Consider the following 19,324-nt stretch of genomic DNA (forward strand, 5'->3'; position numbering starts at 1 on the left):
GGGCCCCCACACTTTTTTTTTTTTTTTGAAACCCGGAAGTACGTAAGGGGCACTAAATAGAAATAGGTAGAGACTGAAGACCTTTTTTTGTTGTTGTTGTTGTTGTTGTTGTTGTTGTTGTTGTTGTTGTTGTTGTTGTTGTTGTTGTTGTTGTTGTTGTTTTGCTTGTCAGCTGAAGAAAGTGGGCCCCACACTTTTGAAAACGCTCCGCCGTAAGTGCACACTTGGTTAAGATATTGAATTGTTGTTTCTATCAAAAGAGTAAGCAAAATAAAAAGTAGTAGGACCCTATTCACGAAATCGAGCAAGGGAGGATGTGGGAGGGGCATACCCTCTTCAACACGCGGGACTGCGGATTTTTGCATTTTCAGGCTTGAAATTCAGTTATCTAGCCTAATGAAGTAGGTCCTAATCAATTTTGGTTTCCACTGATCAAAACTGTAACAACAAAGGTATGATATACTCAGGGAAGTGTGGGGGATGTAGAGTACGTGTATTGTGTAAGGCCTATCTATAAAATAGGTAAACATTATTGAATTACAGAACTCGCCATGCATCGATCTTTGTTTTCATCCTCGCATTGTACGATGTTTTCACCATGCGCATGCTGGTGAAGAACATTCCTGGTGGATAGTTTGATAAGGATGATGGTTCTGATAATAATGATCTCGATGATCCCAGTAGCAATTCATATAAGGGAGGACAAAGTCAAAATGGCCGGAGGCTAGTATATAAATTAATGAAGGAGGGTGTATATACGTGCATTCCCGCTAGTGCCGGCGTTGACGGTTGAAGTATATAATTTAATTATTTCCCGCGCATGCACGCCCTGCCCTTTTTAAATCTTCAAAATGGACCCATGCAGCTATCACTTGATTTTTATTCATTCCTTCTTTTTTTTGTGTGTATAGAATATCTCCTCGAAAGTTAAGCGGGGTGGGGGGAGGGTAAACCTCCACTTCTGGCTTTTGTTGTCGTTTTTGTTGTTCATATACACGTGTTGTAATTTATATATTGTGACTAGGCGTGCCCGATTTAAGAGCTGTGCTTTTTGGCGCCATTGACATCATGACTGTACCCCCCCCCCCCCACACACACACAGGCCCTACATGAATTGTCATTAATTTTTGTTATTTTCAATGTAATGATTTGGTACTGAAGGAGGAAAACAAGTCAAATAAAAATGAGAGTTTCGTTGGATGAATGAATGTACATGTACGAATGTATGAATGAATGAATGAATGAATGAATGAATGAATGAATGAATGAATGAATGAATGAATGAATGAATAATGAATTCCCGTCTCCCCTTCGATTAAAAACAATGAACGAACGAACGAACGAACAAACAAGTGAATGAACGAATGAATGAATGAACGAACGAACGAACGAACGAATGAATGAATGAATGAATGAATTCCCGTCCCCCTTCGATTAAAAACAATGAGGACTGTCATATCTGTCTGTCATAGGTCTATCGTGATGAATGGACCCCAAATTCCAGTTGTCTTCAGATGCACTTTAAACAAAAATCAAAGGAACTCTTCAAGGAACGCGAGCGGAAATAGCCTGTCTGTTATACATTGTTGATAATTTGTTTTAAAATGAGGTCAATACTTCTGCCAATTTAAAATGTCTGCACTCCATTCATTCAGATGCATCTATCTGAATGAATGGGAAGGAAACAAAAAAAGGGGGGAGAAATGAGCATTTCTATTATCAAGAAATTTGAAATGAAAGAATCTGTATCCATTATTGATATGTTGACTAAGATAAAATGAAATAAATTTGTTTTGGAATGAGGTCAATGATTTGACTAACGTAATGTATGCACCTCAATTATTTAGATGCAGCCATCTGTGAATGAATGACGTGCAGACTTTTTTTTTTTAAGGTAGCATGTAATGTGAGTAACTGTAATATCAAGGAATGTGAACTGAAAGAACTGAATTGCCTATCACTTCGGTACATTAAATCAATTTTATTTGTCTAGAATTGAGGTCAGTATGCTGGCTAATGTAATGTACGTGCCCCATTTATATATCTACACTTTAAAAAAAGAAAATTCGTGGAACTCTCATATCAACGAAACTAGTTGAAAGCGCTTGTCGGCAGTGTCGGTACACTAAATAAAAATAATGTGTTTCTATTTCGCACCCTGCATGTCCTTCGCTGACCCCTTTTCCCTCCCGAACTGAAGTCTCTTTTCCTCCTTTTTAACCCTCGGGAATGAATTTATGTCAGTTCAGCCCAGAACAGCTGTGCAGGTGCTCGATACAAACAACTAATTTACACCACGACCCTTCAGTCGAATGTGTCGAACAGAAAACACACGGCGAGAATCAAAATACATTAGCGCTGGCAGTGCCGAGTACGATACAACGAATAATATTGTGTACGCCCTCTAGAAACGTCACGGCGACATGATTTCACGAAGCCGTTATGGCTGCCTCCAAGCGTGATCCGCAAAAAGTGAGATTTTCCTATAGAGGTTTTCTTAACCTCTTTGGACTTCCGTCACTTGAGTTTATTTGTTTGAGTTTATTTATTCATAGCAACAACATAATACAAGAAAATCTGAATACATAATTGTAATTTAACACTACAGTTTTGTGTTAACATACACAGCACACATAACAGTCTAAACAATCTAGTAAACATTATACATGATGAATAAATGAATCAGTAATCTATAACTGTTTATCAAAAGAAAGCTTCATTTAACATATGATTGATGGTAATAATGCACACAATGAGGCTGCTGAAAGAATCAAGAGAAAGCACAAGTGTTAGTAAGTGTTGGTCCTTTGCACTTGTTACATAATGAACAAATATCTATCAAAATGCTTTTATAATGTTATCGATTTTTATAGTACCTTGTCTATACAGTCAATGTGCTTTGCTGGACCACAGGTTTTCTTCGGAAAGATTTCCTGGTATTGATTTTCCTTATACGTTTCATTTTTTTTTTTCACAATTAAACTCCTAATTATAAGAAAGTGAGAGTTGACCATATATACTTTTACGTTTTGGTAAATAAAGCAAGCCTTTTTTTCATGTTATGTTCTTCTTTAAAATATAATGTTGCCATGCATTGCCCCTGTATCTGTATGCAACATGATAGGCCTTCCATCAGAAAGTGGTGCTTGTAATTTGAAGAGAAGTGTTAACTGTTATTGTCCGCGCTTATCCTGTCTGTGTATAATACGCATCATGCATCAAAAGATTGTTCCCACGTAAAGGTCAATGAGATCTACTAAGGAGTTTCATTTTTTTTTCACACATTATTATTATGATTAACTAGCAATAATTTTGTATCATTTGGATATGGAAATAAATAAATGAAATGAAATGTCATGTTCAGCATTACAACCACACTTTCGGGTTGTTTCTATTATAGGTTGTATATCTACAAACTTTAAAAATGGTAATTTCAACTGCAATTATCATGGTTTCAGTTATTGATTATTGTGTTCTTTATTACATGTTATGATTCAAACATCAATGTGTTCACTTTGTCTCATATAATATACTCGTGAAAGAAGAAATCAATATAACTTAAAAATAGAATTATGTCGATGATGTACATAATCATACAAAAGCACAGGATCGGTTTTGTTTTTTTTTTCAAATTTGGCACTGGGTATCCTTAAGATCAACAAAGTTGTTCAAGATATTATGCATCACGTCTTTACTACATCATAATGCATTACATGTTGATATAAACATGTATCTTGTGGACATTGTTGATGTTACATTGCTATAATGGTCGTATTTATACGCTCACTGGGGAAACGTCTCTTTATATACGCACTATGTTTATAAGCTACACAGGTGTAATCAATATTGTTATTGTGATGGACTCGTCAAATCAGCAATAATCCATGGCTAGACAAGAATTTACCCCTAACACAACTGTATTGGACTGCTGTCACATGCAAGTAACACTTAAAACTACAAAGCTGAACTAAACTGGAAAAAGACTGAAGGGGGGCTTAGATTGTGTACATATCAGTTGAGTATGCAAACTGACACGATGAATTCTGACTAGCCAGTTATTACCACTGTATTGCTCTACCTCTAGCGTACATTTTTTTTTTCGTATTTCTGCTCCGTGTATAGAAACTGATCGAATCAAATGCAAATTATCCTGGTAGTTGCACGAAGTTGTCGTTTTCCTTTGCCCTGAGTGATGTATATAGATGAAACGATAACATTGACAAACGATGGCAGTTTGGTCGGAACTAAAACAAAATAGTTTTTAAGAGTTCGGATAAAGTTAAAGAGATAACCTTTAAAACAAAGAGGCATTTATAGCTTTATCTTATTAAATAACACGCGATATGTAGATATATATACAACATATATACATATCTATGTGTGTTGGTGTGTGTGTGTGTGTGTGTGTGTGTGTGCGTGTGTGTGTGTGTGTGTGTGTGTGACAGAGAGAGAGAGAGATAATATAGGTGATATTTGTATCTGAAAATATTTCTTGCTAATAACTCTCATGCAGGACATTTTCTTACCACATATTATGTAATTCAATTCTTTTCAAACTGAATCGCATATTTGTAATAGTTCTATATTCCCATTCATCTATAAATAAAAACATGTCTGCATATCAAGCAGTTGTCAAGTGATTTCAATTATGTTTTGTGCTTCCGGAGATTTAAATGTTCTGCCACGCATACACAAAATACGATGGAACACTGAAACATGTTTCATTTGTTTATTCAGCACAGCAGACGTGGCAAAAAGCATATGACTATTAAAGGTACTAGCCCACATTTGCAAATCCACGAAAATCAAAACTGCATAAAACAGGTCCAATATGACTTCAAGTACAAGTTATAACAGTAACATACCTCACCTGTCGCTCTTTGTCTATACCATTCGATAAAAGAGAGAAAAATCATCGTTTTAAAATCAATTTTCAAACCGGGTCAACCCGACCCAAAATCGAATTACGAGCGCGGGCTATAGCTACGTACATTGTACATGTAACACGTACGTGGACCGGAGCTAGCGAGCGTTATATACGCATGCATACGGATTTCGGTGCATTTTCATTTATTTTTATGAAAGTAATGGACTAATTGAAACGAAATTTTGCACAGGTGTTACTGCAATCATACCCAAACTCCATGCTAACTATGAGACCAATTGCTGCAGGTTTACAAATGTGGGCTAATACCTTTAAAACACCAGAAATTCCTGCAGTAACAGTGAACTTACTCAAATACATCGTATAACAATATGTAATTAGAAGATCCAAATCAAAGAGTTAATGACAAGTATTACATTTAGAATAATTAGGCTTTGATATGAAAAGGAAAATAAGTAAATAAAAAAAAAGAATGCAACGGTACACTTATTAAACCATCGTGGACCATGTCCATACAGCTCTGACTGCAATGGAAAGAATGATGGTACATTTTCACGGCATGAATTTATGGCCCAGGGTTCGCAGAGCTTTCTTAAAGAGAAAAATCATCCCTAGAATGAATAAACTTCAAAAGAAAGAGAAAGAAGCATTGATTTAAAACATTTTCAAGATATCACATTTGATGCATATGTGTAGCTCCCTTATATCACAAAACATCCTACCATATAAAATTTTCGCAATGCAGCCTAAAATAAAAGGAGATATCAGTATTTTTCTTAATAAGCCATAACTGTAGAGGGTTTAGTCTGGAAACATTTTTATCATAATGATTGTTCACAATTTGTGTATTTAACAATACTAAACATCGATAATACGGCTTCAAATTTTTACAGTGGTTGTTTCTATCCCTAACTCACATTTTAGAACTATTTTAAAGCACTAATTCTGGGGTTTTGTTTCATCTACCAATGGTAAATTATGTTAAGTGTAATGGGTGTGTGTGTGTGGGGGGGGGGGGGAGGTCAGGTGTAACTAGTGCACGTGGTTTGGTCATGAGTCAATGCTCTCTAGCTCACCCCTGCTTCCGTGGGAAGAATATTGGGTGGAACGCTCTGCAGATCGAAGGGTTCCTTTGTGATTTATTTTCCCAACTTCTTAGTGTGTGTGTGTGTGTGTGTGTGTGTGTGTGTGTGTGTGCCTCCTATCATAGTATTTTTTAAAGTCATGACGTGAGCAGGTATGACATCAGTTTTCCTTGCGATTTATTTTTCCGACTTCTGTGTGTGTGTGTGTGTGTCTGTTAGTGTGTGTGTAAGTGTGTGCCTCGTGGTATGTTTGTTTGTTTGTTTTTTGTTTGTTTGTTTGTGTTGTGGTTTTTTTTTTTAGTCATGACGTGAGGAGGTATGACATCTCATCAGTCATGATAAGAGAGCGCACAAAGCGCATTTATGATTCCTTTAGAACAGTAGAGAGTAGATACAGTATAGAGACACAGGGCCGGCGCGCTGTTTTCGAAAGTGTGGGGCCCCGCCACTTCCGGGTTTCATGAGCTAACAAGAAAAAAAAAAGTCCTCAGCTCATTCTCTCCCCTCCCATTGTAGTGCCTCTTACGTACCCCACGGCCCCCACGGCTGCGCCGCCCCTGAGACATGCACTTGAATAACAGTAAATGTAAAGGTAATGGGATGGTATAGTATTGCTAGAGTTTAGGAGTCAGCTTTTAACTTTTTGCAAAATACTTATAAACCACTTTATAAAATGTTAGAGAGCATACAATTTAAAGAGGAATTCTATGAAAGTCTGTTTGGTGAAAATCGATTTTGAAATGGCTGAGGTATCCCAAAACAGAGTAAAACAAAGCGATCCGAATGAAAGGTGGGTTCCCACCTTTTACTAGGATCGCTTTGTTTTGGCTATTTCAGCCATTTCAAAAGCAATTTTCATCAAGAAACATTGAATTCCTCTTTTGCTCTTTCATATTTCAATAGAGGTTTATCTTTATCTCGAAATATCATAATCATCATCATAAAAAACAAAAAGAAACGTTGAATGCCTGAAGACCCATCTCAAACGAAACTGTCAATCCCTTTAAGAATTATACGAATATGGAAGGATGAATACTTTTTTTTGGGGGGGGGGATGGGACCGGTGCTTCTTACCCCCTCCTTTTTTATGCTATCAGGGGATCTCTTTCACAGGTTTTGTGACCTCAACAAGAAACGCTATCCATAGAAAAAAAAAAACCAACAGAAAAGTATAAAAAGAGGATTCTTCAGAATGTAAAAGTTGTAACTAAAACAGTTGTCGAAGGAAATTCAATCTACTCCTTACAAGGAAACTGAAAGCCACACACTTAAAAGCCATTATTATGGCGTTTAACATACACAAAACTAACACATTTCAAGACTTAATGGCATAAATTTGTATACAAATACATGAAATCACATCGAACAAAGATATTTGTTTACGTTAGAACTATCAGTGATTCACGTCACTACCAACATTTCATTCTAAATTCTAAAAATCAATTGCTTGTTTAAGCGAACAAAAATTATGAAAATTTCTATTTAACCGGTTCAAGGGCGCTAAAATACTGCCAACTTCCCTGTGGTCCTCTTATCGTTTCGATGAAGGGAAATCCAGTCGACAAAGAAGAATATCAAGGAGTGTTTGGCGAAAGAGGGGCTGAGTGATGACGTAACAGAAGGGATTAAGGATGCTGTTGGTGTACCGCAACCAGACGAAGGTCTGCAACAGCGGACCGGGCAGGTTGGGCGGTAGGATGAGGGTTGGACGAACCGAGTAGCAGACAACCACGATACTTTGGGGCAGCCAGGCGATCACCATGGATACCACAATGAGGGTCAAGGTTCGAGTAGCCCTGGTCGCCTCGGACGTAGATTCTCGGTTCTTCACGCTAGATCTTACCTAGGGGAAAGTGAGAAAACTGATTTCTGTCTTTTTTCTTTCATTTTGAATAAATGCTACTCATCATCTAATTTGTTTGTCTGTATTTTTCCTCAATGAAATACACATTCATTACAGAAATGAGGTTGGTTTACCATGTTACGTTTCGGTCTGTCTATATCTCTTTTACGCCAGAATATTCTTCTCTCCACACGTTAAATATAAGTTCTTGTATTCTTTGTATGTCAGATGTTGTTGTTGTTGTTGTTGTTGTTTTGGTTTGGGCTATATCAAAGTTATTTTTTGTCAGATATCCTGAAACGATCAGGCCTGTGTGCTGTAAGATTTCGAGCATTTCCGTATTATCAAAAATATTCTGTAAACTTATCTTTTATTATGTATTGTGATGTAATTTATGTATCCGATTTCTGTAATATATTCATATGTTTCTGTTGGAAATGGAAAAAAATAAATGAATGAAAAGATCATCTTCATTTTTTAAATGTCAAAGCAATCTTGAAACATAGATAATCGCGTTACCATAGTAACTCATTTCACGGCTCAAGGCCGAGTCTTCAAAGATGCCTTGCGATTATATTCATCACCCTCGAGAAAAACTTTCAATTAACCCTCCTTGATGGAGTGTAATGAGTTGATGTATATTGTTCTTACTGTCCTCTCCTTGCCCTCTCGCTTCCCTCGTAAACAGGAAGTACTCCACTTAATGTGTTGATACCATTCTCATTATGATGGCAAAGATATCAGAGTCCGCAATGAAAAAAAAAATGATGCAAGAAAGAAAGGGGCGATTCCGACTTTGTGAGTGTGTGTGTGCAATGTCCCAAAGCACCTAGGCATGTCGTGAATGTACCCATTAATACGTAAATGATGTTGAAATTGTATACTCAGACGGAAAAACAACAATTTATACATAATTGTAAAGATCATTTCCTAAAGAGAATACTTTAAGTATATTTTTGAGAAGGAGGAAAAAAATGGAGATCGAAGAAGAAGGGGAAAAATGGAAAGAATCTGTAAATCTTTTTATGCCATGCCATCTTTGTATACAGCTTTGCAGATCAGCAAGGTTACTCCTGTTGGTGAGTGGTTTTATGGTACAATATGCATTTTCGATATGAGTGTGTCCTGAAAAAGAACTACTTTTTGCCGACGTTTAGGAGACTATGCTCTTACCGCCCATCGGGGAATGAGTGGTTAATTGGAGTTATAAACTTATGCACACAGCCTATTAAACTTTTCCACTAACAGCTGACTCATACTTTTGTACTCTGAATCTAACGTGGTGTGTATCTCTGTTATATGGTATGCACGTACTTGCAGACTATAGACTGCTTTTGTTTCAGTTTTTTTAACTTATTTGCTTATGTTATTCGTTGTCAAGAGATGTATAATGTTTTATTTCTTTTTTTTTATGTTTTTTATTAAGTCGTCAGATTGTTGTCAGCGTTCGGTGAACGATTAGCGATCGTTAACGTCTGGTAGAAGTATTCTAAGTGCTGCATTGAAAATCATAAAAAAACAGCAAACCATTCGAGGACCGAATTGGTAGGCAAAAGGTGTAATCGTTCTTTAATTGGTTGTGAAGTGAAAAGGTAGATCGCCGACAAGATTGGTTTTCTGTAAATGCTGGCCCTTGAAGTTACCGACCAAATAACGATTACTAGCTAACCATTTGCCAGGTAATCGCCGACCAGAAAACAAGAACAACTATTACAACTTCTTGTAGGCCCTGGGATCGTTTGAAGAGTGTCCGTGTCTACGTGCCAGGGTACTATAGATTGGTGCTCACTGCAGTCCATACACCTTTTCCTGGCTAAAAAGAACGACAAGGGCCATAGCCCCAAATCCCAAATCCCAAATCCCAAATTTCGAAAATAGGTTTTTAACACTTATTTTGAAGTTATTAGAGAGAATAGATTAACAGGAAGTCCATCATAGTGATTCGATTATTTTATGTTTGATACTTGATACTTGTATGTGGTACTACGGGGTGTTTTTTTTTTTTTTTTTTTCAAACGTCGCACCCTGCCTTGAGTACTGTCAAGTGTTCGAGTTCAAGTTTAAGTTCATTTTGTCGTCTGAGATGGGACCAGAGATAAATTCAATAAGACGAACCAGGTGAGACATGCATAATGCTTTCTGAAATATTATGGGCCACTCAACTTGTATCGGTTTGATTCATGCAGAGCTAGTATCTTATATGCTTCTTCTTCCTCCTCCTGTCCTTCGACCAGCCATTAACCCTCTCTGTGCAACATTCACTTTTTTTTTTTTTTTTGGGGGGGGGGGGGGTCCATAAGTATGTGTGTGAAATTCGTGCATCTTTGACAGAAAGGCACAGAAAGAGTTAAAGCCATGATCGGGAGTTGTCCGATTAGGACAGACAGATCTAAGCATACCCGATGACACATCCGATACGTGATATACATCAATATTAACCCTTTTTGTGCCAGAGACTTCGAACAGTGTGTACAACGCTATGGGGGTTTCTGTGCCACTTGGCATTCTAAGAACTCAAAAGGCTAATAAACTTTGAATGGTTGCCGAGAGCAGTACGAACCTCAACAACGAATCGACGACCAATTACTAGTGGTCTTCACAAAGCGCTGAACAATAACCGACAATTTGGCAACAATTCTGAGAGCAAGCGCCAATTAATCATCTTTTTTTCGGTTGTTGTTGTTGTTGTTGTTGTTGTTGTTGTTGATCGCAAGGCGTTCTGCAAGTGGTTTGCAAAACTTTGACAACCGGTCGGTAATCAATCGGCAACTAGTCGCTTATCAAAATGTATAAGAACTATTTATTTGGTTTTGTCAAAAATAAATTGTCTCTGCTCTTTGGCCCGAATTCACGAAGGTGGTACAAATGAAACCATGGTTTAAACCATGGACTAAAACCATGGAGCGCCAAGTGTCGCATGGAATATTTCATTACGAAATCAGTCATTTCGTCGATGAAATGATTATTTTGTAACGAAATGACAACATTTTGTAACTAAATGAACATTTCGTCCACGAAATAATAATTTCGTTAACGAAACGGTTATTTTGTCGACGAAATGACTGATTTCGTAACGAAATATTCCGTGCGACACTTGGCGCTCCATGGTTTTTGTCCATGGTTTAAACCATGGTTTCATTTGTACCACCTTCGTGAATTCGGGCCTTTGAGTTTGCTTATGGTGGGCGACTAGCCTTCGTACAAGTGTAAACGATGCCTTACCTTGGGTGTGTCCAATACAACGTCCTTTGGTGTTTCTTTACTTTCTAGGTTGCAACCAGACTCTTGGGTCTTGAAGGTGGCCGTCTCACTTATTTGTCTCTCGGCATTTCCACCGCTGACATTGATGTCCTGATCGTCCAAGCCTTCGTCGTCGATAGCAAAAGACCTCACGGACTCGGGCTTGACCGCCGCCTCCCCGTCCTCGGCCGTGGAGCGTTGTCCGTCCGTCGACTCGTCCTTCGAGAACATCTTCCGGACGAATCTGCCCCCGACCACCTGGCGTATCTTGATGTAGATGCGAAGGTACAGAACGGCTACGACGACGAGCGGGAGAAAAAAAGAGAGGCAGATCGATGCGATGGCAGGTACGGTTTGGCGAGCGTAGCCAGCGATGCACTGACTCGTGTTGTCAACATCGACGGCGAAGTCCCATCCGGTACAGTAGGAGAGCCAGAACCCGCCACACAGGAGCCAGGTTAGGCCGTTGGCGACCAGCGCTTTCCTCCTGCTACGCGAGGTGTAGTGCTCGATGGGATGGTACGTCGCTTGGTGGCGATCGATGCAGATGACGACCACGGTGACGACGGACACGGTGAAAGCCACCTCCCGGACACCAAGGTAGACTCGACAGGCAGCCGTGGAGAAGGGGAATTCCCTCTTGTAGGTATGGATGATCGTGACGACGAGAAGAATTCCGACGAGGACATCGGACACGACCATGTTTATTATGTAATAATTGTTGTAGGTGCGAAGTCTCTCTCGAGCTGCAAACGCAGCCAGACATAGCGAGTTGACGAAAACTATGACCAAGCAGTAGATAGATGCGAGAATCATACCTTCGATATTTGTATTTTCTCGTACACTGTCTCGCACGGGCTCTCGCACGGTGACGAATTCCTCGACGATTTCGGTGACAAGAAGTGTTGTCAGATTAGTTTCGCTGATCGTCGCCATGGGAAGGGTCTGGGCAGGTACGCTTCTCGTTCAGCGTCAGGTTATCAGTGGCACGGTTGTGTGTCCTCAACTCGTGGACAAAAAAACTGATATTGAAAGAACAAATACGCAGTGACCATGTCGAAAAGCAAATACCTTTGAATTATCTTACAAAACAGAGAGAGCTAACAAAATGAGAGAGTCAGAATTAGAGAGACAGAGATAATATGACAAAGCAGAGGATGAAAAGAGAGCGAGAGAGAGAGAGACAGACAGACTGAACAATAAAAGAGGAAAAGACAACCACAATCACGCAGGAGCAAAAACATGTATTTTTTTTTCGCCAACAAAACGAGTGTAAACGGACACAGAGGTTTATCTTATGACAGTAAAATTCTCAGTGAAGATGACCAAAGACTTGATGCGTACCCTTTTGAAGAAACCCATTAAAAATGTATGATGAGAAATTAGGGCGCATGTTTCTGGAGTCCAGCAACGTATTCAACTCCCGTATAGCCCCCGGGCATGAAAGAATGATGAATGATTGGTTTCTCTCTAATACCGGCCGTTTTATATTTCACAACAATTAGTAATCTAAATGCTTCATGCAATAATGATGTGCGTTGTGGTCATTTTCCATCTCATGATCAAATTGCATTGATAATAGCATGTTGCCATGTAGTAGACAAAAAGTTGACCAATTCGTGTCCACTGCGCAGGCCAGCATGATGCATTTCGAAGACATAAAGAATTCAGATTTGCCAAGGCTATAATACGGCTTGGGTGAAAGGAGGGGGGGGGGGTGAGATTGATGGGATATGAGATGGCATTGTGCGGATGCATAACCATGTTCCACGCCAAGAAGGTTAGGCAAAGTAGGTGTTTTATATGTATAAATAAATAAATAAATAAATATATATATATATATATATATATATATATATATATATATATATATAAATAAATAAATATATATATATACATACACATATATACATATGAAGAGTTTGTTCGCAAAAACCGACAAGTCCATATTTGCCAAATGGAGATATTTGCGATTAAAGGTCAAGAAAAATAAAGAGAATGATAAGAAAATTTTTGCTTCTTTTGACCATAACTTGTGTTAAGTGTACCTTTATATGTAGTGACCAATATATCATTTAAAAGGAATTATTTTGTACTTTATGACAGAGGCCGTACTTCAAAATCTTCAAAAATGGACTTATCGGTTTTTGCAAACAAACCTTTCATATATATATTTATATATCTATATATATAAAAGTCTCGAACTACTGCTGCTGCTGCTGCTGCTGCTGCTGCTGCTGCTGCTGCTCGCACTTGCTCGGTGCACTCAGGCGGAACGCGAAGGGCATTCATAGGTCATTGCATTGAAAAACTGCCTGTGTCATTCCCACTAGGCAGGAGGGATGATGCGTGTACACTCGTGCGAATGTGCACTTAGTTGACACAATACAGCACTAGTTTATGTCAATTTTATGAAAAGAAATAATAAACTGTGAAGGCATAATGAAAAAATATTATGTTTCTGTGTATTTTATTCATAAATCATCTTCATTTCCACCTATCTGTAATCACATCTTACCCACTTGCAAATCGACGTGTCCATAGTGTCCTCGAGCCCCCGAGATAGCGCTGGGACATTCCATTCAATGACGGGGTTTTTGTTTTGCAACGTTATCAACTAACTCTCATGTAAGCAAGTTCTTGCTATGGCTAATCTATTCTATAATGTATCATAATCTATCTATGCTTAGATAGTCTAATTCCATTTTGCAGAGACATAGAAAAAGATTTGTTTTACAATCGTGATACGTTCATCTACTCATTTACCCTGTGCTGGAATCCGCATGTCTGCTCCGCACGTGTTATTGCTATCGCTCAAACTTCGATCGCGATGGCTTGTATGTTGATACACATGGCATGGTACAAACAAATCGGACGTTAGAAGTCGTACATTCAAGAGCTAAAACAGACAAATAGCGAAATCAATGTCCACTGAAAAGGTCTTGACACTGTAATGTATGTTCCAAAATCATGTTTGGCTTAGTTTTGAGAGGATTTTCAAGGTTTTCCTCGCTCGAGATCAGGAATGAGAAGGCTGTACTAGGTACTCATACAACGTGTACTGTAACATGTGCAATGTATGTGACGTGACTGCTGCATGCATCGAGTGCGACAAGAACGCTAGGAATGCACCAGCTACGCGGTGTGCTGCAAATTCTTGGGGTGAAATTAGACTTCATTGTTCAGCCCGTCTAGTATTTATATTTTCATGATAATTCTAATTCTTCATAAAATCACGATTAACATACTTAATATATTCGTTGTATATTTTAGAAGAGTAATATGAAATATTTGGGGGTTTTTTTTAGTCCGAGAGAAAAAGACTTTTGAATAAAAAAGTAATAATAAACAAAAATTCTTAACTCAAGTCTAAATTCCATGCGCCTTCTTGCAGTTCCCCGCAGTTGCCCATGGATACGATGCATAATCAACTGTTTACAGAAGGCGTTTTCACATCAGCCCGATAAAAATCCTAGCTCGAGATATTTGTTTTTATTCCCCAAGTCAGAAAATAGCGCGCTATTTCGAAACATCAGGCTGATGTGAAAACGCCTAGAGTCGTACCTACCCTACTGCTCCTGTTAGATTGTAATTGAGAGCGATTGTGATTTTATCGGTGGTGTTTATAGCTTTATAACCCTAGCCAATAAAAAAAGACAAATTCAAGCATCAAATGGTGTGACAGTTTTAGTCAGAATTCCCTATCGATATCACTTGTTGCCACGATAGTTTTCAGATTTCACTTGCTTCATTATCGAAGCTGTTGGACGTTTGAAAGAACTGCTTCACAAGAAATCACCTTTGATTTATCATTCACATATTTCTTTTATTAGTTTAATGTCATAATATTTCATGATGGTATGTGTTCTGTCTTTACATGGCAAGATGGGATTTTTTTTTTCCATCCAGGGTCAAAGAAGAAAGTGACAGCAAGGAAACAAAAAGGATAGGGAGGAAATGAAGAGGACAGAATGAAATACCTGCTCAGCAGGCTCTTTTTTTTTTATTGATTTAACACAATGGTGAACGCAGTACATCAGATTATAAGTACAATTCTAAATAATTTATCAGTTGAAAAATTAGCAAAGAAAACGGGATTTCATCAAGTTCTAAATGAAAACTAAATAAATTAGCATCGCCATTTAGATCTAATGTTCACTACAGAATAGACTTAATGCAAACTTATTGTCAAGCTTTTGGTTGAGTTTCTTTAGAGACACAAATTTTGGTAGCACTAAATCCGAGTGAACAAGCAAAATGAAAAAAAAAAATGATAAAATGCAGGTCTCTAGACCATTCCTGTCTGTGCACGAGCGGGCATCAGCACCGTTTCAGTGTCACTCTCGTCATCGGCCTAGGCTATTCGTGTCATGTCGTACTCGCCATCAACGTCATGCTCATGGTCACACGAAATAAATTGCATCATAAGGGTTCGTACATCAACATCACCAGAATCATGGACATTATCATCATCATCACTATCATCTCAACCACAGCAAATCCCTGAATATCACTCCCATCATCATCTTCATTCTCACAAAACACATCAGCAAACGAGACCTAGCTAGACATTAGTTATACACAAAAATGAAAAGGAGGTGGAAAACAAGTAATGAATACACGAAGACTATCGACAGTGGTATTTTACCGTAGAAAAAAATACACAGAACATCTTGCACCGGAAAAAAAATCGAGGTAAAAAACTACGATGAGGAAAACTAGGGTGAAAACCCGATGCCTGGAAGACGAACGATGAAAACACTTTACGGTAAAAATGCAAACTCGAAAACAAACGAGTGGGTACCATACAAAGAACGATGTTCTCGCACACACGTAGATAATCTACATCGTGTTCAATCAAAAAACTCAATAAACACTCGAACAAAAACTCACCTCTAAATTGTTGCAAACGAGATAATCACTTAAAATAATGAACAAAACACTCTCAGAAGTACGATTGTACTCTGAGAATAAAAGATATAGAATGATACGAAAGCAAAAGAGAAAAATGAGGGAGATATGGACGGGAAACCTAGAGAAGTTACGCAACACTCACTAACGTAGATGGAATTCGACACACACAGATAGCTAGGTAGGTACTAGGTAATCAGATATCCACGCACTCTCTGAGGAGATCGATCGATATCACGATACCGCGCGTAAGAAATCACTGCAGTTGCTGGGGCAACAAAGATACATGCGCGCTGTAAACATGAATATTGATTACTTTCTCAGCAGGCTCGAACCACAGAACTCTGTGTAAGAGTTCTGTGGTCTGAGGTCGTAGGACGCCCTCTTTTGGTCATAAATAATGCAGCCCACGCTGGATGTTTCAGATTTTCGCGAAAAACTGTTCGGTTTTCACCACAATTTGCTTGGTTGTGGTGGCCCTGCCAAGTTTCCAGCGTACTGAACACATTCCCGGTCATAAATTTTTGTTTAGTGTGCTTAACACATAATCAACTGTTTACAGAAGGCGTTTTCACATCAGCCCGATAAAAATCCTAGCTCGAGATATTTGTTTTTATTCCCCAAGTCAGAAAATAGCGCGCTATTTCGAAACATCAGGCTGATGTGAAAACGCCTAGAGTCGTACCTACCCTACTGCTCCTGTTAGATTGTAATTGAGAGCGATTGTGATTTTATCGGTGGTGTTTATAGCTTTATAACCCTAGCCAATAAAAAAAGACAAATTCAAGCATCAAATGGTGTGACAGTTTTAGTCAGAATTCCCTATCGATATCACTTGTTGCCACGATAGTTTTCAGATTTCACTTGCTTCATTATCGAAGCTGTTGGACGTTTGAAAGAACTGCTTCACAAGAAATCACCTTTGATTTATCATTCACATATTTCTTTTATTAGTTTAATGTCATAATATTTCATGATGGTATGTGTTCTGTCTTTACATGGCAAGATGGGATTTTTTTTTTCCATCCAGGGTCAAAGAAGAAAGTGACAGCAAGGAAACAAAAAGGATAGGGAGGAAATGAAGAGGACAGAATGAAATACCTGCTCAGCAGGCTCTTTTTTTTATTGATTTAACACAATGGTGAACGCAGTACATCAGATTATAAGTACAATTCTAAATAATTTATCAGTTGAAAAATTAGCAAAGAAAACGGGATTTCATCAAGTTCTAAATGAAAACTAAATAAATTAGCATCGCCATTTAGATCTAATGTTCACTACAGAATAGACTTAATGCAAACTTATTGTCAAGCTTTTGGTTGAGTTTCTTTAGAGACACAAATTTTGGTAGCACTAAATCCGAGTGAACAAGCAAAATGAAAAAAAAAAATGATAAAATGCAGGTCTCTAGACCATTCCTGTCTGTGCACGAGCGGGCATCAGCACCGTTTCAGTGTCACTCTCGTCATCGGCCTAGGCTATTCGTGTCATGTCGTACTCGCCATCAACGTCATGCTCATGGTCACACGAAATAAATTGCATCATAAGGGTTCGTACATCAACATCACCAGAATCATGGACATTATCATCATCATCACTATCATCTCAACCACAGCAAATCCCTGAATATCACTCCCATCATCATCTTCATTCTCACAAAACACATCAGCAAACGAGACCTAGCTAGACATTAGTTATACACAAAAATGAAAAGGAGGTGGAAAACAAGTAATGAATACACGAAGACTATCGACAGTGGTATTTTACCGTAGAAAAAAATACACAGAACATCTTGCACCGGAAAAAAAAAAATCGAGGTAAAAAACTACGATGAGGAAAACTAGGGTGAAAACCCGATGCCTGGAAGACGAACGATGAAAACACTTTACGGTAAAAATGCAAACTCGAAAACAAACGAGTGGGTACCATACAAAGAACGATGTTCTCGCACACACGTAGATAATCTACATCGTGTTCAATCAAAAAACTCAATAAACACTCGAACAAAAACTCACCTCTAAATTGTTGCAAACGAGATAATCACTTAAAATAATGAACAAAACACTCTCAGAAGTACGATTGTACTCTGAGAATAAAAGATATAGAATGATACGAAAGCAAAAGAGAAAAATGAGGGAGATATGGACGGGAAATCTAGAGAAGTTACGCAACACTCACTAACGTAGATGGAATTCGACACACACAGATAGCTAGGTAGGTACAGTGTACTAGGTAATCAGATATCCACGCACTCTCTGAGGAGATCGATCGATATCACGATACCGCGCGTAAGAAATCACTGCAGTTGCTGGGGCAACAAAGATACATGCGCGCTGTAAACATGAATATTGATTACTTTCTCAGCAGGCTCGAACCACAGAACTCTGTGTAAGAGTTCTGTGGTCTGAGGTCGTAGGACGCCCTCTTTTGGTCATAAATAATGCAGCCCACGCTGGATGTTTCAGATTTTCGCGAAAAACTGTTCGGTTTTCACCACAATTTGCTTGGTTGTGGTGGCCCTGCCAAGTTTCCAGCGTACTGAACACATTCCCGGTCATAAATTTTTGTTTAGTGTGCTTAACACAATTTTAAGCGGGGTGCGGTATTCGGGCCCCTGACGAGGTGCGGGCACCTCGCTATACTTGACAAGGGACGCCGAGGCGCGTAGCGCCGAGCCTAGCTGCCGAGGCGCGCGCGCAGCGCGCGCCGAGGCAGCTAGTATATATATAATATTTATATATACATATATTTATATATACATATATATATATATATATATATATATATATATATATACATACATATAAACAAAGGAAAGGGAAAACTGACCAGAAACAAATGAAAGATTGTGAATATAGCAAAGAAATGGGTTGGAAAGGGAAACCCATTTTCTTTGCAGAAAGATTTCACTATATATATATATATATACATACGTACATACATATATATACTTGTATATGATATCAAGGGCAGGCGTTGTTTAAAACATCCGCATTGTTGCTTATATTTTGCATAACAGTTATTGAAGCGATGGTATCGGTATCCAATAAATTTTACTTTGTCTCAAATGTACTCGGGTATCCATTAATGTAACTATCAGTTGTATTTCGTTCAATCATGCGTACATTTCGAAGAACTATTGTGGAGATTTGTTTTTATTCATTTAGATGTTGCGAGATAAAGCAAGAAAATGACTCTTCCCATTGAGCATTCATGGTGCTAATTGTAGTCACAATCACAAACCAGTATTATTCTTTACTACCGTCAAGAGAATGAAAAAAAAAAAAACATGATGCTCACTTATCCAGAGGTTCTATTCGTTTACAGATCATAGGGAAAATCTTTCCGAAGTGGTTCGAT

The 19,324-nt window shown here is 38.4% G+C and overlaps 1 protein-coding gene across 1 annotated transcript; it reads right to left on the minus strand.

Moving 5' to 3' along the window:
• Nucleotides 1–7,501: 7,501 nt before the first annotated feature.
• Nucleotides 7,502–11,989, minus strand: LOC140238722 (muscarinic acetylcholine receptor M1-like). The gene is made up of 2 exons (XM_072318619.1): nt 11,036–11,989; nt 7,502–7,813 (listed from the first exon to the last, which is right to left on the minus strand). The coding sequence occupies exons 1-2, from the start codon at nt 11,987–11,989 to the stop codon at nt 7,502–7,504; spliced, it is 1,266 nt and encodes a 421-aa protein (XP_072174720.1).
• Nucleotides 11,990–19,324: the final 7,335 nt, after the last annotated feature.

The sequence above is a fragment of the Diadema setosum genome, chromosome 15 (assembly GCF_964275005.1).
Source record: "Diadema setosum chromosome 15, eeDiaSeto1, whole genome shotgun sequence".
Classification (NCBI taxonomy): Eukaryota; Metazoa; Echinodermata; class Echinoidea; order Diadematoida; family Diadematidae; genus Diadema; species Diadema setosum.